This window comes from Solea senegalensis, linkage group LG6 (assembly GCF_019176455.1).
Source record: "Solea senegalensis isolate Sse05_10M linkage group LG6, IFAPA_SoseM_1, whole genome shotgun sequence".
In the NCBI taxonomy this organism is placed as follows: Eukaryota; Metazoa; Chordata; class Actinopteri; order Pleuronectiformes; family Soleidae; genus Solea; species Solea senegalensis.
Window position 1 is genome coordinate 11,131,580 of NC_058026.1, and position 25,738 is coordinate 11,157,317.

The window sequence follows — 25,738 nt, forward strand, 5'->3', positions numbered from 1 at the left end:
CCTGTCAGATGGAGAGAACAAAAAGAAAATGACTGACTTCACATTACGTTATTGGCGCTCCATGATTCAAGTATTTGCGTTCAATATTTTTTGTTTTGTTTTGATATGTTTGATTTTTTTTTTCGTCAACTGGGTAAAAATGTGCATCAAACCAGGTGATTCAGGTTGGGGCTTTTAGACAACAGGGTATTTAACAACACAAATACACATATATACAGTACGAGCACTTCAAAGTACTGCAATATGTCATAACCAGAACGTGCATATCCAGCTCCATATAACAACGATGCAGCTTTCAATCAATCAAGTATCAGTTTACACCCGACCCGAATTCTTTCCTTTGTATCACTTATTTGCGGGGAAAATACATATTGCTCTTTTTTTCAGTTGTATTAAAATAAGACCTTACAAAAAACGACGACAAAAACAAAACAAAAGTTTCAGAGGTTATGATCCAAGAAGTCAGAAATGGTTTTTCAACGACACACCATACTCACAGTATACACATATGTACTATATACATACATTATATACTGTTATCTAGAACAGAGCTGTAGAGAGGAGAGCCTCTCGATGCTGGTGCAGCATGGGAAACCCACTTCACTGTCAGGGTTCTCCAGTTAGTACAGGATGCTGGGAGGTCCTCGGCTATTGGGTCTGTCTGAGCTTGGATCAAGGCAGTTACAGAAACAGGCAATAGTGATTTTTGCTTGTGTGCTGCAGGACTGCAAGTCCTGAAAAGGTAGCCTTTTCCTGTTTTCTTCTTTTTAATGTTATTTTTTTTCCCATTTTTAAGCTTTTTCTTTTAAAATGTTTCTTAAGACTTTTGTACCTCTTGAAATGTGCCCGTCCACCACTGCTGATGCAGAGTGAGCGGAGTGAGGCTGATACAGTGAGCCCAAGCCATCTGGGTCTGTGGAAATGTACAGTTCAGTGGGCCTGCTTTGAGCAGGACACAAACATAAAAAATGAGATAAATACAGCATCCACAAAAAAGGCACCCCGGCCACGAGTCTACTCCTTTAGATGGTGGTAGTAGAAGCTGATGACCGGAGACGTTTCAGCTATAAGTGCAGAGCTTTAACATATAGATCTTTTTTCTTTTTTTTTTACTTAGATTTTTTTAGCATTTTTAAGATTTTTATGTCAAACTTCATAAAAATGACGTTAAAATGCAATTTCATTTTTGGTTTTAAAAAAATATGTACCCGGGATTACCCATCAGCAACTGTGCACTGTAGCAAACTGGAACCCCCAACTGAGTAGATTTTCTCCTTAGCATGGGGGCATTCCCCATAAAAGCATAAAAAAAATCTCAGTCATTTAAGGGTGGGATGCTGCCGCTCCATGTGTTTGATCCCTCCTGTCCCCCGCTGCGCCCTCCGCAAAGGTTATCATATCTCCTCCAAACAGGGAACAGAAGTGCTGCCTACAAAGACACAGCATGACACACCAAATTCTTATTGGCACGTGACATTGGCATCTTTTTTTTCATGCAACAATAGGCCTCCAAACAGCAACTCGAGGCCGCCTTCTGAGAAAAGGATTGAATACAGCCTTTTCCCTCCCAATTAGGATTAAGTTCGAGGCATGAGGTCTGTACATATTGTTGCGCAAATGGCCTAGGAATTAAAGACTTTGCTCTCACAGTAGAAAGGACAGATATGGAGAGCTGCATCTCATACTTGGTATCATCAACTCCCCTACCCTGAGATCAAGCTGGACAGAAGTGTCTTCAGCGCAGAGAGAAAGGCCGACCTTTAGATAAAAGTTTGCAGGCTTTCATATAATGACAGTGTTCTGGTGGCTGAGCCTCACTTTACAAATACGGTGGCCACTCTGAAGTGCTGACGGGAGCGCACGGGGTAACGAGTATCAGGGTTTGCCAAGCTCTGGGAAGAGTGCTCATTCCCAAGTCAGGTTTTGGCCTTCTGTAAAGGGCCCCAGCCTCTAGTCTTTTGCATAGAAACAGATATGAGGGCCTGTTGGTGCTTGGTTAGGAGAGGGCTACTGGGTCTGGTTGAGGTGGAGGAGGTTATAGCGTAGCAGCTAGGCAAAGGGCAAGGGGGGACAGCCTGTGGTCAGGCGGAGCAGCTTGGAGCGACACGCACCCACACCCTAGTTTTACACATCTCAAGATACTACCTGGAAGTACTACAGAATACTGTCAAACTCATGATCAGTAACAAATCATAAAACAAATAGACAATCAATAACGGTCTGTAGTATCGATCCTCATTTTGGATTCAACACACACAGGATGAACATACAGAGGCACCTCTGACCAAAGTGTTTCTGCATATGAACAGTGAAGGGCTAGTTCAGCAGCCGGTATTTTGTAGACTACTGCATGTAAGACAAAAATAACAATAGAGCACACATTGGAAACAAATTCAAATTATCTTTTCAAAAAAAAAACAAAGAAAAAGAAAAAAAAATACACTGGCAAAAATTCCAGAAACATGACTACATGTACATCTTCCAGCTAATGTGATCTTCGTGTCAAAAAACTGAGAGATGGGGGAGGCGGCAGGATGACGGCAGGGTTGAGTGGTGGCGGGCCTCGGTTAGAGACGCCGCCTGTGGGAGAGAGAGAGCCATGATTGGCCAGTCTTGGGAGGAGCCGCTGTCCCACCAAACTGAGGGAGGGTCAAGTGGAGCCCAGGAGGAAATGGGGCTGCCGCTTGACACCCAGAGGACCACAACATATAGAGGCACTCAGTGGACACTCCACCTCCCCACCCCACTCTGATTCATCCACTGACCGACGGACTGGAAACAGCCGACGTTGAGTCTGGTGCCTCCGAACAGAACAAGGCTAAACATTTGGAGTAACAGTGATACTTACTTTGTTAAAGTTCAAAGAAGGTGTGTTTGTGTGTGTTGAGGGGGGGGAAATATCACACTGCAGTTCCCCCCCCCCCCAAAGTCAAAAAGGTACATTTCAGTTTTCTCTTCATCCTGCTACCAGAGGAATAACGCCAGATACATTTCCAAGAAACGGGAAACAGTACGTAACATTTTTGTTGTTTTCCATGTTTTTGCTGTTCCTTTCTTTGATTTATTGGATTGCAGTTGAAGCGATTTGCTCTTCATAAGTGCTTTGATAAAACCCTTTGAATTTATAAAAGTCTTAGTCTCTTCTGTTTGTACAGTACCAAATGCAAGGAACACTCGTAGGTCTACTGCATTAGGAGAAACCCCTCTTATTTGGTATTGTGCCAGATACCCAGAACCATCCAATCCCACTGTGGATTCAGTCTCTGTTGGGTGTGGCTGTGGCACGCAGAGAGGAAGTGTGCATTGTTATGTACCCAATTGTTATGTTTCACTCTTTAGTACAGCTTGCGGCATGCATTGTGTTCAAAAGTTGCTTCTTCCTCTTTGCAGAGTTTTCCCAACAGTTTCAGGGGGACTGGCAGCCTGGAGGGAATCCAAGTTATGAAAAGGGGGGTGGTCATTTTTTTTTTGTTCCGAAGTCTTTTGCTGCACAACAGCAACAATCAAAAAGAAAAAAACAAGGAAAAAAGAAACTCAAGAGAAACCAGCTCCAATGGACATCGAGTATGGACGGAAGAAAAGTCTATGGGGTATATTGCACAATGAACTGTCACACGCAGGTGAAATTGTGTTCGGTTTTCTCCCCCGAAAAACTGGCTGATCGTATAGACTTGCTGGGCTTCATAACAAAGTGGACATTAGAAAATTCAACAAAGGTGACCAGAAGGATCTGGGCTTGCAGACGTCAATGATTGAGTGCCAACGGGCACACAGTGAGTCATGTATGAAAACAGAGACACGCAACAAGGTCGACAAATAATCTTCTCTCAGCTTATAGGTTGTGACAGATATAAAATTGCGCTTGGATCTATACCTACAAAAAAACCCAACAACATTTAATAGCTGAGCAATCCCTTTGAGAAGACAAATTAAATAATTAAGCTGATGATTGGTAGGGCCAGTCACATGGCCAGGCCTTCTAACTGCCCAGTGACAGAGTTGGTCTCCAATCGTGTCCTGTACCATTTGCTGGCTCAGAGGTGAAACTGTGCAAGATTTCAGCTATTTCTTCAGTTACAAAATGAACTAAAAAAGGCGACATGGGAAGGACCTGGGCCAGAGAGCACTTAAGGCTAATATTAGTGCTGAGAAAACAATGTTAAACATAACTAGTAAAGGCCTTCGACCCACGTCATTGGCCATGGACATGCTGGGAATGGTCGTTTTTAAGTCTTATTTTGGGGTGAATTTTTTTTTTGTTTCATTTGGAGGGAAAAGGAAAGTCTCAGATGGCAGCTTTGATTGCTTCTCCTAAACACACTTCACACACAATGTCATGTATACTTAAGGAAATCAACAAAAAAAATACTTGAAAGGTTTCTTTGTGTTGTGTCTCATTTCAGTTTGTTGTATTTGACAAAAATACCAAAAGGAAAGAAAAAATATTTTTCCATAAAAAAAAACAAAAAAAAAAAAAAAAAAAACAAAACAAAGTAAAACAGAAGGATTGGGGCCTGAAGTCTGTGTTGTAGGGACCTCCTTCCTTCTGAATCACAATTCACAGTTCAAAACAGTTGAAATTGATACTGATTATCGCCACATGATTTGCTTGGGTTTTGCTCCTGTTCATATTAAATTTTTTTTTGTTTGTTTGTATTTTCTTTTTCCATCCCACCATCCACCGATGGCTTACATGACACGGTGGTGGTTGGTTGTTAGTGTAACGTGGCAACATCCTATATGGATTCCCCACTCAGTAGATCTCCAGGCAGCAGGGTGTTAATGGGGGTCGGGCTCCCGATCACACGGGCGTCCTCTCCATTCGGCGGTCCCCACAAGCTGGAGTACTGGGGAACGCTGCCCCACAGCAGGTCGCCTCCGCTGGCCTTTCCTCCACCACTGCTGCTGCTCCACTGGCCAATTGAGTGGGCGTGTGCTGCCCCTCCCATCCGATTCTGATTGGTTCCTGGGTTGGCCTGCCAACTAGTGGTGTTTGCCCCTAGTGACTGACCTTGTGCAAAGAAGCGGTTCACCTCTTCCTCCCCGGCAAACTCCGCCAGGATAGTGGTGTTTCCAAGCACACACCTAAAGTAGGACAAAGGAGGAAATTATTTGTTGTACAAAGGTGAAATAAACCCTACCCAAACAAAAATAAGGAACTAAAACATCTGGAAAAAAATTTCCTCTTTGTGTAAACATGGGCAAGTATACACATTTTTAAACTAATTTCACTCTTCTTTTTGAGTTTGAAAATGCCATGAGCACAATTCCTGCAGCTGCTAATGAAAAATAGCTCTCTCATCTTGTATTTTGTTTCCCAACTATGGCCAACCATGACCTAAACCAAATTTGAGAGAAATCTCGAGGTTTCCAACCATCATTTACAAGAAGAAACTTAGTTTCCTTTTAATTTTCTTTCCTTGGTGAAAAAAAAGAACGAAAAAAAACTTTGGTTGATGAAAGAGACTTTGCTGAGTCTTACATGTGCAGAGATTTCTGGGCCTTGGCGGCCTCGTCCTTGGAGCTGTAGCGTACCACGGCGTTCCCCTGGGTCAGGTTGAGGTGGAATGTGATCAGGGGGCCGTGCTGCATGCACAGGGTCCGCAGGGTTGAACCATCAATCTGAAGCACAGAAAAAAAACACACACAGGGAAAAAGATGTTAGTTAGCAGTTATTCACTTTTGGACATATGGAAGCCCGAAGTTGTAAATATTGATAATAAAATATAAGACATTATGTAATTATCATATCAACAAGCTGTGTTAAATATCTATGTGAATGTCAAACTCAATTAAGCATTCATTTTCACAGATGCAATTTTTATTTATTAGTCATGACTAACACTCCGTTTTTAGTTAAAATTGTATCAGTATTGTATTTTTGAATTAATTACTGTATATTATTGTCATGCAGGAAAGAGATTTGTTTTGTTCTTTTTTTATTTCAGTGACCTCTGACATTTGGCATGTGGCTTAATCTTATAACGGACTGTTTGTTTATTTTTTAAAGGGTTTGTCTCTGCAATTGGGGAAACACCAATTACATCACAGAAAAAATATCAAGATATATATCGAGTATGGCCATTCAGCTAAAAAATATCGAGATATGACTTTTAGTCAATATCGCCCAACCCTAATTAGTACATACTTGTGGAGTGAGGTTTCTCAGCACCAGCCAGCTGCTGGTCCTCATGGAGCTGTCAGTACTCCAGGTGGTCCCCTCTGTAAGTAAAGCAAAGACACTGTTAAATACCATGCAACTCAAAATATTACATGTTTTATTACCATTGAAGGCTGTTGTCTTAACATTGATGACTTTTCACAATGCAATTCACTATAAAAACAAATTAAAATGGAAGGCAAAGACAATATTTTCTACTGACTGATACTGACATCCACTATAAATTGTTTGCCTTACTAAAACTGTCTTTTCCTCTTTGGTCTGTTTGTCATGTCAGAACAAGGTCACATACAAAAATGTGGCTTTTCACAGAGCCGGTAAACCTCAAGATGTCAGTTAAAACCCACCCAGTTTGGTGAACACTTACAGCTGACAACTACGCCACACCTATACATCTAACATTGCTGGGTGTGATGTACTGCATATCACAGAGAGAATGATATGTGCACCTTTAGATGTTGTGAAAGCACAGTATCTATTAAAGCCACCTTCCATTCAAGATTTGTATAACATTTCCTCCCAGCCGGTGGAATAAAAACCTAGCTGAAAACTTCTATTGTAACTAAAACTTATTTTAACAAGATTGTGTCCATGTAAAGAGAAAACTCAGAAACCAAAAAAGCTAAATCTGAAATGTGGACACTTTATGTATATTATTATGCTTTAAAAATGGCAGGGTATTGCGTTTGGGTTTGTGAAATAATGTGTCCACTCATTTCCATTAGATGCTTCCAAGAAAATAAATGCTCACCAGAGGAGTATGCGCCACTCCAGCCTTGAGCCAGACCCAGTGAGTTGCCACCCCAAGTGGAGGACGGCTTGGGGTTAGTGAGGCCTGGTGGGGGTCGAGTGGGAGCTGTGGTGCTCCGTGGCCCCTGGGGGACTTTCCACAGCTCATGTGACAGAGAGGCTTGGCTCTGGGAGATTGGACCTTGGGACCAGGTGGACTTCATGTCAGACATTTTACCTTTAGAGAGGAGGAGGATGTAGAGATAGAGAATAGTTATTCACAAAATTTAGAGATATAAATAATATTGTCTTTATGCAAAATTGTGTCAGAAAAGTCCCTGATTGTAACCTTAATGAAAGCAACTAAACCACAAGCTACTTATATCTGACTATCCCTTAAAGCACATACAGTACACATACACCAAACACAAGTAATGTACTGATGTTAACATCAGATTGGATGGAACTTGTTTTTTGTGGGTTGGGTAAAAGAGGTACAGATGGAAGACGGTCACATTAAGGTGAGATTGCTGTCTTAGTATTGGAAAATGTGTTGTCATAAGATACTGTAGCAGCATGTATAGGTGTGAATTTGAGTAAATGTGACAGTGTGTTAGAATAACAGTTGTGGGCAGAGACAGAGAAAGAAAAATGAAAGTAACTTAAAGTCAACACCAGTGCAAGAATGTGAATCTAAGGCCCGTGTTAGAGAACCTTTACATAATAGAACAATGACTTGGGTAAGCATGGGTAAGCTAGTCTTAGTGAGTATTAATGTATATTTTAAGAGTTTTAAGAGTTTAAAAGCCTTACTTCTGTTCATACCTCCAGTCCTGTCCCTCAGAAGGTATCGGTTGACATCATGGATGTTTGTGTTAATGGTGGGACCGCTAGGGACACTGCCGGGGGTCATGTTGGGGTCATTCTCAGGGTCGATGTTCTGAAGGCCTTTCCATGGCACACCTGGGCAGAATTCTGAGGGTAAAAATTAATCAAATTCAACAATGAGAAGAGCTTAAACTAATTCTAAAACTAGATAGAGAATAAAAGCTGACGTGAGTTTGACAAAGAAAAGGTAAAAAATGTTTTTCTTTGTTCCTCTTACCTGGGGGCCAATTGATGTTAGTCCCATTGGAGATCTTTTCATTGGGGCTTTTGCCCTGTCCCCAACTGTCTGGTGGTACCAGCGGGCTGGTCGGGGAGTCAGAGCTAGATAGCAGATTGTAAGGGCTGTATGAGTCCTCAAGCTGGGGGGGCTTCCCTGGCGGGCCCAGGTTAGAGGCAGCAGATATGGCACCTAGCATAAGCAAAGAAAAATAGGCAAAATTAAACTAAATTATAAAAATAAATCAAATTGATGGAATACACTTTTGGTATTGTACAGCTTGCAGAAATTGTATTGTGTAATCACAGACTGTTAAAAAAAGCATAAAATCAATATAGTCTTCTGGTTTCCATCTGAAACAAAGCAGGAAATAAAAAAAAGCCACTAGGGGGCAACTCAACTGATTACAAAAAGAACTTGGTTTGAATGAAATACTGTGGTTGGATGGTAACGACAAATGGAGCATGGGCTGGATGTTTTGGTACTATTCCTAATGGAAACACAACAAAAAAAAGTACCGTACCAACCCAAACTGTTCCACTCAGTGGAAACACGACTCAAGATAACTGTGGCTGATAAAAGCCTAACAGACTTGTGTTGGCTGACAGAAAATAAGATGCAGAAGTAAATGTTAAAAGGGGAAGCGTTGGACTCGCTTATCTCTCAGTATCTTTGACCCATGTGCACCCTTGACCATACTGATCTACAACTCACCATGCTTATTGAGGTTGTTCTCCATGTTTGAGGTGTTGCCAGAGTCCATGGAGTTGGAGTGTGTCCACTGGGACAGGCGGGATTGGGGCTGAGGGGGTTCCTTCAGGGACATACCCCCAACCTCCATGCAGTTTACATTCATGTTTGGATTCAGTCCAGCTGTGCACACACAGACAAAACAAAAATCATTTTATTTTATTCCTAATACAAGAGTCATAATGTGCAAGTATAATATATTTTTTTATATTTGTATCCATTTACAAAAATCTAGTAAAAGCTGATATATAATAATATAAATATATATATAGATAATATAAAGCAGAAATAGAAAGGTGTAGAAAAGAAAAGTGTAGACATATCTTGTTAATCAGCTCAGCTTCAAGTTATTTAAACAAAAATGACACCCAAGGCATTGCTTTGACATGGTGCTTTCCCTGTCCTATACTCACAGAGGGTGTAGGTGCTGTATGTGTTGGGCGAAGACGGTGGCTCTTTGGTGTGCAGTGTGTCGACAAGGCCCGGAGCGTGGTGTGGGCCTGTGAAGGAGTCCAGGGTTGATTTGCCGGAACCAGGGCCTCCAGCAGGGGGATGCAGCCCGGAGGAGGAAGAGGAGGAGGAATGGGAGGGAAGTTGCTGCTGCTTCATCAGCAGCGCCTGGTACAGCTGACGCTGGTGCTGCTGGATCTGCTGCTGCATGTTGGTGATTGTACGTGCAACCTGGAAGACAAGAGGAGGGTTGTCACAACCAAATCATAAAAGGAAATGTTGGGTAAAGAGGTGGCAATATGGTGGCAAAAGTAAGCTGGGCGGCAAAATAATGAAAAAAATTGAGGAAGAAAAGTGTGTGTGTATGAGAAGAGGAAGAAAAGGTTTAATACAAATAAAGAACGGCAGAAAAAGGAGGAAGCAACAAGAGAAAACAATAGAAGGAGATATTGTGTGGAGAATTATTATTAAAGGGATAGATCTTTCTTAAATGTAGACCTCTGACATTTGTCTAATGAAGAGTCAGTGTTCAAAAAGAGAACCAACTCCTTTTCACAAAAGAGAAGAAGTTGTTGGCTGAGCATATACTTTTCAACAACAGCATGGGGTTTTTCTCAGCTGTTGTCACAGTATCATGTGAGAATCAAAATATTTGTTGAGAAAAACTGTGTCACAGTGTTTGTTGGAGCTCACGTGTAATCACACACAAAAGAAATGACCTTGGTGATCACACTTGTGTTGACGCATTTGTTGACTCACTTGCTGCTCTTGTTGTCTAATGGGCCCGGAAACATTGCGCTGCGCCTGCATCATCTGCTGCTGGATTTGTAAACGCTGGTACGCCTGAGTGAAGGGAACACAAAGAACATATGAATAAAAAGGCCGATTAAATATGCTGTTCATAAACATTTGTCAGTGATATTTGTATGTCACTGTAAAAATGACAAAATATTAGATATGTCTTGATTCTGTTGCTTGGCATCAACTACTTTCCATTAAGATCAGTCATTTTAAAACAGAGTTCACAACACACACATTCTCAGTAAATGATGGGAAACATGGATGTTCACTCACAATTTGCAGTTGCTGAAGTTGGTACAACAGGGTCATTTGTTGAGGGTTTATTGGTGAGGTTAAAAGTGCAGGGTTCAGACCTATGTTTTTTGCTGCAAACTGCAAGAGCTGTGCTTGGACCTGGGAGAAAAGTAAGAATGGGGAGGCAGAAAAGGGAGATAACAAGTTTGTCATTGCGAATCCCACCAAATACACAAAGGCAGCTTCTGGCGAGGTAGAACTAGTCACCATTACTTGTACTACTAGCATGCAGAGAAATAAAGAAAAAGCATCAGGCAGAGAATACATCTTTTTTTTCATTTTTTACATCTTTTTTTTCATTTCAGGCTGACATCTGGCAAAAAAACCTTGTTACACCAAATCTAGTACAGCTTCTGACAACCCACGGAACTGCTAGATATTTTCCAGCTTCTGACAACCCACGGAACTGCTAGATATTTTCCAGTATATTTCCTAATCCTTCAGTCTATCATAGATGTCAAAGGTATCAAAGTGTCCATGGTACCCTTTATCTATGAACAAAATCAAAGTCACAAATCTAACAAAGCCACAATCCATTCCTTGCAAGAATATTTAATCAAAGGCTTAAGGCCAATGTTACTACTTTAACTGTTCACAAATTACACTGTAACAAGTAATCCTGCACTAATCATTAAACTAACCCTAAACTAAATTAACTCAAAACTGGCTCCTATACATCTCTACACACAAGACATTCACTCATTTTTGGTTTGACAATGGATGAATGAGATGCCACATACTGTTAAAGCAGGGAAAATCCTTCCCTATGTTCATGTCTTTAGAGAGGACCTCCTGTCCCAGCAGCCTAACTAGCACTTATGTTGGTGCAATTAATTTTGAGATCCCCCACACCATGTCTTATTGATCAGATTTAACACTTAGCCTAACACTTAGTACCTACAGTACTTCAAGCTCTTATACTGTACTGACACTTAGTTGTTAAACAGTTGGGATACAAGTGTGTGTCAATTAAAAAGGAGGCCTGTGTTGTGATGTGTGCATCTACCTGAGGGGAGAGAAACTGAGGCACTTGAGCACGTAGACTAGGCTGGGAGGAGCTGAGAGGTGGCACAGGTGGCTGCGGAGGCTGCTGCATGGCCCGGGTTTGTGCTGCTCCACTGCTGCCAAACATTCCACTGGGTATCTGTGACTGGACGAGTTATAAAGGCACAATGCATCTTCAAAATGTTCACAAGTACTCAAATTATTATAAGCTATTATACGCCACACCAACAACTCACAGCAGCTAATAGAGTAAGGTCAAGGGTTGATCCTCCAACTATTAAGTCTCAAGGAATTTGCTGGGGTTCATTCAAAACACTTTAACCATAAAGCACAATCAAAAGCCTGAAAACTTTTTTCATGGTCTTTAACCTCAAGGTGTAACTTAGGGTCTGTCCACACTCCACACAGACACAAGTGTAGGTGAATATGTAAAGGTTTTTTTTTTTTTAATTGATTGGTGTTTTCTCCACACAGAAACAGCCAGGCCTCACTAACCCCAACATAAAACCAGCCCCAGAGTGGGAAAACACCACCCTTGCATTTTCATGAAGACAATAAATATCCTACTTTGTGAAAACAATGATGTCATAGTCCCACCTCGCTCTCGCACTCACTGACATTCACTGTCCCTATCTTTGTTGTCGTTGCCATCAGTACACTGTGATAGTATACATTATGTGAATAACATCTGTTTTTGGTGTAGCGTAACAGCACCACTTACAGGCTTGGCATATGCATTACAGGGTTTTGAGTTGTGGGGGTGGGGGGTTCATGTGGTTAGAGCCATTTCCTGAAATGAGGCCAAAAGTTTTTCAAAACGACAAAGAAAAAGATACTTTAGGTTTAGCTCCGTTTCTGTGTGAATATGGCCTTGCACTTTGTGTAACTACACCTTATGCACAACAGCGCATACTGAGCAGCAGCCATGTAAGATCACAAAACGAAATAATTATTTAGATTTGGCTCAAATCACTTAGCATGTAAAGGGTTGCTTTATCCTCATTTCCTATCCAATATCGCTGGAGGAGACACTTCAGTGAATTTCAAACAAAACAAAGGCCTGAATACAGTGCCTTTGTTTAGACTTCAAGGACATAGTGCTGTTTTTCTGGGCCACGGCCGCCTCTGGGGCTAATATTTGATAGAGCACAACTATCCCATTTCAATTAACACTTCAGGCAAGGTTATATACACACATGAGTGAGTGATAGAAAAGTTGAGATTTGGGAGGTGTGTATTAGAAATTACATTTTTGTGTTATTGCCATCACTGCGTGATACACACTTAAATCCTGCAAAGCCAATAGTTTTAAAATGATGGTTATAAAGTTGGGGAGTGAATGAGAATTTACCGTCAGTATATTTTGTTAATAATTAGGCAGCTTCTACAATGTTTTTCAATATTTTGGGTAGTATCAAATAACTTTAGATGTATTATTCTTTATACTACACTGTACTATGCTGTGTTGTACCTGTCTGTTGTTCAAGTTTTGCATGGCCAGCCCCGGGTTGCCCTGTCCCAAACCCTGCCCAGGAAGGCTACTGTTGGCCAGGGGGAGCTTCAGGCTGGGGGAAGGCAGAAACGGTGATGGGGGAGCATCATCTGACAGAATGCCATCCTGGAACAGAGCAAATGAAAGTGGTTAAATGAAGAATAAAGACATGAAAAAAAACAACTGTAACTTCCACACATTACAAATATAAATGATCAAGAATGTGATGATTTAATGTTTAAATCAATACAGATAGGAAGGAATTATAAGACTGACATTCTTACTCGAACTTCTTTGTAACAGTCAACACAACATATGTCGATGTACAAATACAAAAAACACACACAATAATTAGTTGCTCATTTTTTGTACCTTGTCGAGAAAGGCAGTGCGGTCAGAGAGGTCTTTGGAGAGAGCTGAGGGCCGACACATCAAGGGCTTATTCATGCCATTGCTGTAATCAGACATACCCATGCCCCGCTTGTCCAGGTCAGTCTTCTTCTCCAGCAGAGCACCTGGAAGCAAAAAAGGAGGATTTCAAAGGATGTATTGCATGAAACACATTTTTAAACATGTTTTCAAACAAAGCAAACATTAGATTTACTGAGTAATGTAAGCTGGGTGTCATACAGAGATAAATCATGTTTATGAACTTACTCATGGCCTGGTCAAGGTTCATGTTGTTGCTCTTTAAAGCCTCCTCAGCAGGGTCTCTCTGTTACACATGGAAAAAACACACTTGTTAACCTTTATCAACACAGTTGTTATAAGGTTTCAGCCTTCCTAGGTACAGGGCTTGAGATAATGTATGTTAAGATTTTGCACTATTTAAACAAGTTAAATTAAATGTATTGATTATTTGATGGTTTATAGCTCTATTAACTGATTGCTTATGTTTTGTATGTTTCTATTCTATACAGCAGAGAATGCTATATTCTATTTATATTATATAAGTAAAACATTTGGTACATTTGTGGACTCTAAGAGCAAAACTAAAGACAGCTCTGTCATCCTATGTATGAGTGCTTCTTTTTCAATAATTTCTAAATACATACCGGAAAGCCCATGTCAGTGAGCTGTTTAATGAGACGATTCATGATCCAGGTCTCATCTGGCTTGTTGCCCATTTTCCCCTGGAAAAAACAACAACGGTGATTAAAAAAAACAAACCAAATGACAACAATTCCTAACAATAAAACCTGCCAGCATTTGTATGAGTACAAGTCAAGCATGGACTCTGACCTTGCTTGGGCCTTTCTTGGGCCCATTGCCCCAAGAGTTGCATGAGGAGCTGTTCTCCTGGGAGATGGGGCTGTTCCACATGTCCCCATCCTCGGAATCCCACTGGCTGGTAGACATGCTTATCTCCTCTCCTCCACTTCCCCAGCTATCTTGCATAGGTTTGGGGCCTGAAATATTAATAAATAAAAATGGATTAAGTTGGCTACCTTTATCTGGTGTATCTTCAAACAAACTGGGAGTAAAGCAGTTATCTCAGCAGACGGGCAGAGGAAAATTTCTAACCTGACCACTTGGTGCCACTGTTGCCATTTGACATATTTTCCCAACGTGTTACTGTATCATTTCCAACATTTCAAACTAACAGCACAAAAAAAACAAGAACTACTGAGGCATGGAAACACACAAGCACTATCACAGACCTCAACAATTGGCACAAATGGTACGGGTCTGAAGACAATTCCTGTTTTGTTCCATTAAATGAAGGACATTAGTGTACACGTACTGGGAGAAATCATCAATCTGTCTTTTACAAAGGTTGCTTTAACACTGGACACTATCTTTACCCGATGCCTATAGTAACGATCATGTCGACAGGCTATAGCAGAAATACTACTGTACATTGTACTAAGCTTCAGAATGCCAAGCAATCTGTAACGCGTTGACACTATTACAAGACAACAATGCAGCATACAATGTGTTGCAATGGGGGACTGATAAACCAGCACATATAATATTACAGTTTGTTGAGTATGGCTTTGCTACAGTGGTATAGCAAGTCTCACAACTGATGACACTGAACATATTCCTGCATCTTCCCCCAGTATGGCAAAGAGGACAATGCTTTTTCATGTGGTTGAAATTATGTATTACTATATCAACATAATTTTTATTCATCAATGGGGTATTACCTGGCTTGCAGGGTGCAGAAACTGGGGGTACATTGGCTCTACCATAGGGCACAGAAGACTCGTGGCCACCGTCTCCCCAGCTTCCTACTCCCCCTCGGGGTTTGCCCCAGGCAGAGGTACCATTGTCCACAGCTGATGTTGGAGCTGCTGGCTCTCCCCAAGCAGGTTCTGATTTGGGCTGAACACTGGGAAGCTCTCCCCAACCTGGAAAGTAAGAGTTAAAATTTAGAAAACAGACATCAGTAGGTCCCTAACATTCTCAGTCTGACTTTTCAGGTAGTGACTTTGCATGAATGTGTTTGAGATGAAAGGAGTAGCTCAGGCAAGCTAGTGCAATATCTTTTTGAGTTAGGGATATAGTTTCTCTCTACTTCTCTACTATATACTCTGTACTGAACTGTACTAGAATAGAATAGTGTTTAGATTTGGTGGTAGCTGTAGTTCAAAAGGCAAACACCAGAAGGCAGTGGTCTTATTCACAATATACATGACTTTTGTCATAACAAGACTTATTTGAACCAGCTGTAACACTAACTTAATTCAAAAACTTAATACAGTGATGAGTGATACTAATCTACATATTTAATTCAATAATTTATTCAAAAATGTTATGAGGAAAGAATAGACTTTTTGGAATGCACTGTGTATACTGGGTTTGTAAATGATCTCTAGCATTTCTGCTTTTATATTATTTAAAAAGCTTTCCTGGAGAATTTATATTAAGAACAAAAAGCAGGAAGGGGCCTTTAAAATATCTTTTGGAGAACAACTTAAAGATATGTTTGAATGAAGAGCTCATATAATCTAGGATTCATTCCTCATCAACAAACTCTAAGCACTGCCTCACTCGATTCAAAATTGCTAAATCTTTGCATAATCCAACTCATCTATGACGTAAATCACAACCAAACACACTGTCATACATTTTAGTCTTTCTCCAGCCTTGAACACAAGACATTTTAAAGTGGTTTCCAACCCAATCCCCTGATGGCCCTGTTTGGCATAATTCCAGAAAATTTCAAATTAACACCTCTACAAAGCCAGACTGTTGCACTTTCCTCTTCACCTTCTTACTGTCTGAGGTTGTGGGATGTCTAACATAATGTTAATTAGAAAAAATAAGATTTGTCACCAAACACAAGCATGCCCTCTTAATGATGATGCTTGGGACCCTTTTTTAAAGTACTTCCAGGAGACTACCTATTCATAATTATTCTTACGGAGTTCATAGTATATGATGGTATTTCAAAATTTCAATGGTTTCATTGTATACAATGATATTTATTCATGCATGAGCGAGAGAGAGGTGCAGTTGAGTGTGTGAGTGGTCGAGCAAGAAGGAGTGGTGCTATTGTCTGTGTCTGTAACTTAACTGCATACATTCTTGGTACTCTCAGACATGTTTTCTGCTTAAACGGTGGAGTAAATTTGTGTGTTGCAGCAGTGAAAACGAGTCCATCCTCGAACAGTGTTTTGCTGCACTATGTTTGGTTTTTCATATACAGGTCTTGCAGTAAAAAAAAAAATCCTTTTTTGTATACTGTCCAGCACTCATTTCTGTATAGTTTTTCTTCTTTCTCTTTTTTTTGGGTGTGTTGGGTCCTGCTGTGTTCTATTTTTTTAGGCACAATTTACACTGTATATGTTCTCCTCCTGACACACAAATATGAATAAAATCAAAAATAAATAAATAGCTTACCTGGGTTGGCAAGGGGGGCTCTACCCTGGGGGCCAGCACCTGCATGTAAGCCTGCATTGTTGGGTGATCCATTGTTGTTTCCATGATGTTGAAGGTGAGTTGGGGGCTGGCCATGATGGGGATGGTGGTGCATGTTGTGGGTGTGATGGTGATTGTTGTTACCAGGACCAATAGAGTGATTGTTGTTGTTATTGTTGGGCATAATCATTCCACCATTCTTACTGGGGGGTGGGCCACTACTGCCTGGGTTATTATTGGGCTTCTTACGATCCCACATGTTGACAGCCTGGCTGTTGGTACAGGGATCACCCCAGGTGGATGTTCCATCATCAATCTCCATCTTCCTGCGGATGGAGGGAGGGGAGGGCTCTTCCCAGCCAGTGGGCTCCATCCCTTGGTCCTGTTTGGTGACACTGCCCCAGCCAGGGGCATTCTGTTTGACAGAACCAGGACCACCCCAAGAACCAATGCTGCCACCTCCTCCACTGCCAGTACTGCTACTGCTGCTGCTTTCCTGAGGCTTGGAAGATCCCCAGCCTCCTTGCACTGGACCATTAGAACGTGACATTTCTCCCCAAGTACCATTACTAACAGTAGGGGGAGGCTTACCCCAGCCTCCTCCTGTGTTTCCTCCCCTGGGGCTTTCCTTCCATCCACCATTTCCTGCATTGCCTCCTTCTCCTTCCCACATGCTACTAGAGGAGCCATTATTCTTGGCCTCACCTTCTCCCCATTCCCCTGTATTGGAACCATTTGTGCCACCATTACTGCTGCGCCAACCATGGGAGTTTTTAGGGCCTTCTCCCCAGCTGGTGGGCTGGCTTTTCATTAAGTCATCATCCCAGCTAGGTGACTTATCCTCAGACCCCCAGGATTGTGTGCCCCCACTTTTAGGACCATTGGTAGGCAAAGGGTCTCCCCAGCTACTTGTAGTGCCGTTCGAGGTTTTGCTGAGTGACTGCTGAGATTCTCCCCATCCGGATCCAGTCTTGATTGGCTGAGGTGGAGGGGCTCCCCAACCAGTAGATTGTGATTCAACAGTGTCACGTTTTCCCCCAGACCCAGGCCTCTGGCTGGACCCAGGCCTCTGGCTGGACCCAATGTTAGAGTTGATGGTACCTCCATTGGTAGATGGTGGCATACCATTAGAGCTGGAGCCTCCTATGGTGTCTGAGCTGCTGCTGCTCTTTCCATCATCAGAACTGGCTTCTTCCATCTCCCATACAGTGTGCTGTCTGATGGGGGTCTGTCCCCAACCAGTGTTGCTCAGCACTCGAGGGTCAAGGTCCTGCCGGGGTAGCACAGGGGTAAAATCCATGCTGGATGACCGGTCTCTGTGAGATTGACCTTCACTGCTGTCCCCACTACCTTCACTTGCAGGGGCTGTTCCAGGCTGCTGGCCCCATGAAGTGAGTTGCTGCTCTTGGCCTGAACCTGAGCTACCAGCATCTACAGAGTCCCAGCCTTTTGATCCATCTCCAACTCCAGGGGATTTTCCCCAGTCACCCCATCCACCACCTCCACCACCACCACCACTGCCTTGGCGACCCCAAGCAGAAAGGCCTCCAGAAGGAGCAGAGTCCCAGCCGGAGTCCTTGGGTGAGTCGGTTGTCTTTGTTTCTCCACCACCCCATAAAGAGGTGCTTTTTGTGTCCACATTGAGCTGGGATGATTCAGTGGGTGATTGGCCTCCCCAGCCAGTTATACCATGAATAGGGCTCATAGGCTCCTGAGCTTGCTTAGTGCGTTTTGGTCCATCAGAGTTAAGGTCAGCACATTCCATACTGAAGGACAAGCTTGTGCTGCTTGAAGGATGTTGATCATTTTCGTTGGGACTTCTCATACTGACCCAACCTCCCCCACTATTATCTGTACTTCCTAGGTTCCCGTTTCCCATGTTTCCATTGCCATTAATACCTGGTGGGAGAGATGGAGAGCTGGACACTGGGCCAACACCCCCTCCACCACCCTCGTGGCCCAGAACTGGCCAGGCAGATGGGTTGGCATTGGGATTGAGGTTTAAATTAAAATTGGGAGAGCCCCAGTTATTGGGTGCTCCTCGACCACCATTTATACTGTCTTGTTTCCCATCGGAGCCCCAGCCTCTATTACCAAGTGTGTTGGCTGATGGTCCTGTCATCATGTTACTGTTAACCTTGAGAGAAGGGTAGTGGGCCTGCTGGCCAGTGGCACCTGTGGCCATACTCAGAAAACTACTACTACTACTGGTGGTCGTGACAGTACTGGTGTCTAGGTTGGAGCTAGCTGAGCTCAAGGGGCATTCTGTTTCTTTAGAGTGGCTGGGATCACTATTGCAGCTGATGGATGGCCAGGCTTCTGTGTCACTTTCGTCAATTATCACTTTGTCCCAACTGTTGGCATTGAAGGAGCTGTCAACAGGCAAAGAGGCTCCCCAATGAGAGGCCTCATACTGGGCACCAGGACCACTCTTGGGGGATATGTCTAAAAAGGGAGAGGAAAAAATAGGAGATGAGACAAAGGAAGCAGAAAAAACAATACAGGTGATAACATTGAACTAGAAATAAACAAAAAAACAACAATAGAGAGATGTAACTGGTAAACAGTGGAAATGGGGAGTGAGGGGGAAAAATACTTCGGGTTAGACTCGACAAGATCATGTAATACAGCCCCATTAGATGTGTAGACCAATTTTATTTTCTTGGTTGGTTAATGCCAGCCATCAGACTTCGCAGGATGAGATGGTCACACTTGCACATTCCACAATTAAACACAAAATCGCATAGTGCATCCAAGCATGGTACATGTCATCTCAGCCAGGACTCTATATGTCCATATATCATTGACCAGGTGCCGAAATAATGTTCTTCTTTTACCCACCACATTTTTATCCTCTCTTTCACCTTTACATTTCATTTAACTTCCTTTACAACCTCTCTTTCCAACTTGTTTCCGAACAAAAAAAAAGTCCATGTGACCCTTGACCCAAATCTGACAGTAGGGCAGCCATTTTGGATAGAACAGCCATTTTGGCATATGCAACATATTTCGCATATGTTGTGTCACAGGATAGTGCATGGCAAAATTAATATAAAATCAACAGTCCCTGTAGCTGATTTTACCTCCACACAAAGAGCAAACGTCAATCAGGATGACCTCTACAAAAACAATCTTGGATGGGAGGACAAGACCACATGGATGCAAGGGCTTGATATCGCTGCACGCAGCCATATTCTAGTATTATCATTATTATTATTACCTCCTGCGTCCTCCCCCATCTCTCCCTCCTCTCTCCTTTTCTGCCCCCACCTATTACCTCACCCCTTAATTCCTCTCCCTCTCCACTAACACCCAGCAGTGAGAGGCTCATCCATCTCTATCGTGGCTGTGCTGACTGGGGCTGTGAAGGGAAGCCCAAGTGGAACGCCGCTCGTTTATTGGAATAAAACCAGGATGGCTTCCCATCCATCACCCCCCTACGCTCCGCCAGGCATACTCCTCCTTCAACTGCACTGCACTATGAAACCACGGAACAATTCCTTAAGGCTTGTGTGAATATGCGTATCTAGTGGCTTCTCTACAAGCACAATGTGTGCATCTGTGAATGTACAATATATCGTGTGTGTATATGTGCATTTTATTGTATGCATGTACAGATTTTATTTCAATCCAGTGACTATAGATGTATACTACAAACTTGGTATGCAGACTAAGCATGATTGACAAATTCAGATTGATGCTAAAAAAACCAAACATATTTTTCAAACAATTATCTAATCAGCATTGTATCACACACAAGCAATTTCATTAAGCACAAAAGCATCCCATCAGAGGGGGAACTAATAATAGACTGAGTCGATGCTGTAAAGGGGTATTCAATCAGTGGGAGGCAGTTAATCAATAATCTTATTAATGGTAGTGGCTGAGAGCAGGGTGGGTATTGATCCAGCATGCAAACATCCTAACCACTCAGCCAGCTTCATATAATGGACTGAAAAAGCAATGACCAGAACACAGGCCAACTGAGTATGTGAAGGAAGAAATGTATCAACTAACTTTAGGAGAGTAAAATTCATGTGTGTTAAGCAGCCACAGTGCATACACGGAAGCTAGATATTTATCTGACTTTCGTGGCATTCACACATTCAGCAAAATTTGAAGATGGTAGGGCTAGGTACTATATTGCAAACAATATTTTGTCATGAAAATGAAAGTGCTTAATAATCTTGCTTTTAAGATGGCTACAGTACATCACATATGCACATACAGCTCACATATAAATAATATCAAGCATTAGAAACCCGCTAGATAATAACTACTGCAGTATACTTGACTGACTTGGCTTTAACTTCAGAAAGAGTTGGTAAAATATTTGCCTCATTTGGTAATTGAGGCTGCCATACCTTACATACAGCTTCTGTAACTTCAATAAAAGATATAAGCTGTCCATTGTGAGATAAAGACCCAGTGGTCAAAAGCCAGAATCCATTTGTTTCAGGTTGGTAGACATACAGACAGACACAGAGCTTTAAAATACTGCGCAACATGCCACAGAATGGTTGTGAATGCAATTTTTACCTCAAAACACTTATCTCCACTCCCAAAGCAGCTCTTTCACACAGGGTTGTCAGAATGATGGTCTACACATTCAAGCACTCATCTGCAGTTAATTTGCAATCAGTTGCACACAAATAACAACTATAAAAAAAAAGATCACAGTGAATATTATCATTCACAGCTACTATGGTAGTACCAATTATTTAGGACAAAAGTTAGGAGTTGGTCAAACAAGCCACATATGTGAACCTTCATTTAGAAAATCCTTTAATTGGACATTGATTAATTATTTTGGAAGATATTCAAGAAACACATCCAGGTGTCACAGTAGTGAAGGATGAGAATATCTTTGCTTGCGACACTAAATGGGGTTTGAGTTCTATCACATAAAGCGTTGGTTTAATGTAATTTGTCTGTTAGCTTCACAGTCAAATTGTAAAAATGAAACAAACCCCTAACAGATGATCTCATTGGTTACCACTAACGGATGATCTCATTGGTTACCAAGACAAGCTCTCAGTGGCTTATTTTTAAACGCAAAGAGTAAACTGATTATACTCTGTCTGTTTTGATCTAGCTCTGACAAATCTAACTCTATGAGCCAAGGGGTGTGCCATTTTATCAGACCAAGAAGCTACGAATCCACGCAAAATTTTGAGCATCTTTCTCTCTCCCTGTCTCATTTGCATATTGTTTTCCTTAAGAGCATAAAAGTAGGTTACATGGTGAGTTAATCAAAGTCTGGAAAGCACGGGAAAGTAGCACTTTGCTATGATGTTATAAACAAATCATATTTCAACAAAAAAATTATAACACATAAAAGGGAAAGACGAGAGAGGGTACCTATTTGAGTACAGCTATTTGTGTAATTGTGTTCAATAGCAAATGTAAAATAGCAAAAGTTGAAATCAAAATAAACACTATACACTCCACAATAGGAGCATTTAACTCAATACTTTTGTGCTGTATTTCATTTAACTGTATAGGCAATAAGCCTATTGTGTCTTCCCTGGCAAATGTCAAAATAAAGAAATTGTGGACTAACGTGGAACAGATTTTTTTCCATTCACCTCAACATGCCTCAAGTTCTCCACTTTCAACTGCCTATACAGACATTCCAACAGAAAAGTCTTACTGATTCTTGGCAAAGCAGCGATTTGGCAGGGGAGGGAGACAAAAGCAGGCCGAACATGAAAAACAAAGAAAAGGGAACTATAATTTCCATCCACTGCTTGCAGTCATGTGTCAGTAATGTGATGCTGCTTTCATTCTGGTAGCAATTAGAGGGCCAGCGACTGATAATGCTTGGTGAATAAAAAAGGTCAAAAAAAATAAAACAAAGAGGCCTTCATTGGCTCTTAATGCTTCGTATAGGAAGATGGGCTACCTTTTTGTGAGCATGTATGAGCACATACATTCAGCTCATACATGCGGTAAGAAAAAGTTAAATTTAATAGCAGTACCTACAGACTAAAGCTGTGTGAATGCAGCTTGCCAGAGTAAATGCAGAAACAAGCAGGGGATGAGTCAATAATGAGGCAAGCTGCCATCATAGAAATTGGCAAGTAGCCAAGAATTAAATATCTTCCCTTTGCATAAAATGAAAGGCATGGTCAATGAATAAGGAGGAGGACAGGATGGTAGGGGGAGATGGGGGAAAGTCTTGGGGGAGGGACAGGCACTTGACAGTGGGAAAGAAACATGAACAGATTCTTTATTCTGATTGTGAGCCGCAGTCTAATCTTGTTTTCACAGAGCCAAATGTGGGATGACATAATTACCAGAACCAGAGGCAGTAGGGGACATTTAGTAGCCTTTTGTCACCAAATAGTCTCTTTCCATTCCTCTTTAAGTGGAGCTTTACGCCCACTTACATCAAGAAGGCATGTACTTGTTTTCCATGGAAGCAATGACTAAAAAAAGAAATAAAAGAGAGACTGAGGGAATGTGCACAGGAGGGTTTACATAGCTCATCACTCATGCCTGTTTACCTCTACAAAGGTAGGGGAGAAAGTAGGAGAGCGAGACCATGGTGACTTCTGTAGTTTCTCTGACAGAGCCAAGATTAATGAAGCCACTGGGGGGATTCTCACTCAAACCTCTGCAACCTCAGTGTGTGTGTGTGTGTGTCACAGCCTGAGCACACAGGGCAATCAATACCTTCCTAGTAGTCTTACGAATATTTGATGGAATATTTGACACCACATAGCCTACCACCATTTTTAAAACACCATAGTTTCTGCCTAACTCAGAACAACTTTCTTATAGAAAGCCACACACACAAGATATACTCAAAAACCCAACTGATTTACCTGCTCATCAAAAGGGCTCCAATGAAAGGGCTAAGTGTTTAACAGCACCCAGCAGAGTGCCTTCTGGTTACATGCTCTGTCTGAATGACTGGCAAACAGCTGTTGGGCTGCAGTTCCCACAGTCTTAAGAGACCCCCACTCCAGCACCTGCTACTCGGAAGCCTGTCTGGACGGCTGCTGGCTGCCCTGGACAACTTAATGGTCCCCAGTCAGCTGGAGAGATGGGGATGGTGGGTGCAATGGAGGGAGGGAGAAAAGACGGGGGTCTCTGTCTGGTGTGTGAGACAATTAAACGGGGTTGGGTAGAGCGAAGGTTATGTAGGAGTGTTGTGAATGGCCTTGAAACTAAAAGGCCTTGTCTTTCAGACACTGGGGGTGGGGTGGTGAGTGTGACTAGCCATTTGGGGAGGTTATTAATACAACACACTTTGCACAAATGTTACTTGTACTCTGAGCCGAACGTGTGCAAAGTTAAGCTAAAATTTGTTTGGAAGAAATACATTTAACCACATTAAGACATCCTCCAAATCAAACTGCAGCAGTTCTGGCTTATAAACATGTACTGTTTTTCCGTGTGTGTGTGTTTGCATGCACGCATACAAACTGAGCCAGCTGGCCTGCAAGGAACATAGATCTGAGAGGACAACTAGGTCAGTGTTCTTACTGCTACCCAACCACTTTGTCTTTATACATACATGTGGTCCTGTTTGCACATGCAGATTAATTGATTAATCGAGTAATTTCCACCCATGTCAATAGGTGGAAATGATGATGCTATCGAATGTCTTTTTTTGTCCTTAAACCAAAATCATTCAGTTTTAATGATTTATTTGTTATACGGAGCAAAGAAACCGGGAAATAGTCATGTTTAAGAGGATGAAAATCTGAAAACTTGTGTTATTTGTAGAAGAATCACTCAAATCGATTAATCGATAATCAAAAATGCTGACAATTCATTTTTCACAGAATCGGCGCCATTGGCTTAAGGCTATTTGCTGAGTAGGCAGGAAAGAAGTAGTTGTAGATGGGAGGCCCTGAGGACAAAAATGAGAAGAAAGGAGGTGGAAACCAATGGCTATTTTGCCACAGGTTGTGTTGTATTGAGGGGCCCCTGGGAAAACCAGTGTAAGGCAAAGGCCAAACATGACAACAACTGCTGAACTAGGACAAGAATAAGGACATTATAGGCTAAGTATACTCAAGTTGCAGATCTCAACTTGGAGAAAGGGAGAAACATGTTATTTTCAATTTAAAGGCTTATATACAGTGGTTTGAAGTGGGCTGGTTGTGCCCAGTAGGCAGTATCGGCACTTCTTGATTTGACTTTTTTGAGGATTGGTGCTGTTATTTGACTAAAGACACTTCTCACGAGATGCCAGTACTCTCTTTTGGTAATCTGTCCCATTCATTATTATAGTCCAGAATAATCATTTCTCACTACATGACATTCACCCATTTCCTCCAGTGTTTGTTCCTAGTGTTTTATTGCTAAACAAGAACAATATCTATCAGCCAAATGAGTTGCCAATGTTTGAATACCGTTTATTTAAGTCAAAGCTAATATCTATCACTGCGTAGTAAATAGAAAAACCTTAAAACCACCAAACACCATCAACCCCCTGTTCTAGTATTTAAGTAAGTAAGCCTGACACAACTTGCCAAAAACAACAGCTTTGGTTGGATGCTGTCTTGATTCAGCATGTAAGGACCAGTTGCCTCTTGAATGCAGAGAGCTGTAGTTTGCTGACTGGCTAGCCATGCACCACAGCTGCTACCGATTTGTTTACCAAGAGCATGGTGTTCTCCAAGCAAATGTTGAGTTAGCAATGAAAAGCCGCACAGAGAAGCATTAGAAAGTAAGTAAAAAAAGCGACAAGGACACAAGCAGATGGCCGTGCAGGCTCCTGCTCAAAGCATGAAATATCAAAACAGTGCATGGTGTGCAACAGAAATAAGCCTTGCATCTCTGCTTTCGAAGAAGGTGTATGTTATGTTAGAAGATGTGAAGTGACACCATCTTTGTATCCATATTAAGCAGATGCTTATACTGCATTACAGGCAGATGCACATTCTGGGAATTTTATACTGAATTAAATCAGGGAAGTTAAAAGGGGAAAAAATTAAATACTAAGACAAAGCTGGCTTGCAGCAGCAGTAGAAACGATGTAAATAACCTGTGCCCATCATTTATCAAAATATTACTTGCATGCACATACAGCACTCATCTGCAATAC

The 25,738-nt window shown here is 41.8% G+C and overlaps 1 protein-coding gene across 3 annotated transcripts in view; it reads right to left on the reverse strand.

Moving 5' to 3' along the window:
- Window positions 1-4,473: 4,473 nt before the first annotated feature.
- The window catches only part of tnrc6c2 (trinucleotide repeat containing adaptor 6C2), a 40,401-nt gene continuing 19,136 nt past the window's right edge, over window positions 4,474-25,738 (reverse strand). For 2 of the 3 annotated variants that reach the window (XM_044028625.1, XM_044028622.1), the window contains 18 exons: window positions 16,657-19,119; window positions 14,958-15,161; window positions 14,050-14,216; window positions 13,863-13,940; window positions 13,465-13,522; window positions 13,180-13,322; window positions 12,787-12,933; window positions 11,317-11,460; window positions 10,290-10,409; window positions 9,975-10,058; window positions 9,179-9,446; window positions 8,730-8,888; window positions 8,016-8,207; window positions 7,724-7,885; window positions 6,933-7,148; window positions 6,149-6,222; window positions 5,483-5,622; window positions 4,474-5,085 (listed from right to left, as the gene is read on the reverse strand). In XM_044028625.1, the coding sequence (XP_043884560.1) occupies window positions 4,737-5,085; window positions 5,483-5,622; window positions 6,149-6,222; window positions 6,933-7,148; window positions 7,724-7,885; window positions 8,016-8,207; window positions 8,730-8,888; window positions 9,179-9,446; window positions 9,975-10,058; window positions 10,290-10,409; window positions 11,317-11,460; window positions 12,787-12,933; window positions 13,180-13,322; window positions 13,465-13,522; window positions 13,863-13,940; window positions 14,050-14,216; window positions 14,958-15,161; window positions 16,657-19,119 (5,168 nt within the window). In that variant the 3' untranslated portion in view covers window positions 4,474-4,736. The remainder of the gene's footprint in view (window positions 5,086-5,482; window positions 5,623-6,148; window positions 6,223-6,932; window positions 7,149-7,723; window positions 7,886-8,015; window positions 8,208-8,729; window positions 8,889-9,178; window positions 9,447-9,974; window positions 10,059-10,289; window positions 10,410-11,316; window positions 11,461-12,786; window positions 12,934-13,179; window positions 13,323-13,464; window positions 13,523-13,862; window positions 13,941-14,049; window positions 14,217-14,957; window positions 15,162-16,656; window positions 19,120-25,738) is intronic. The other variant, XM_044028624.1, reaches the window with a different exon arrangement.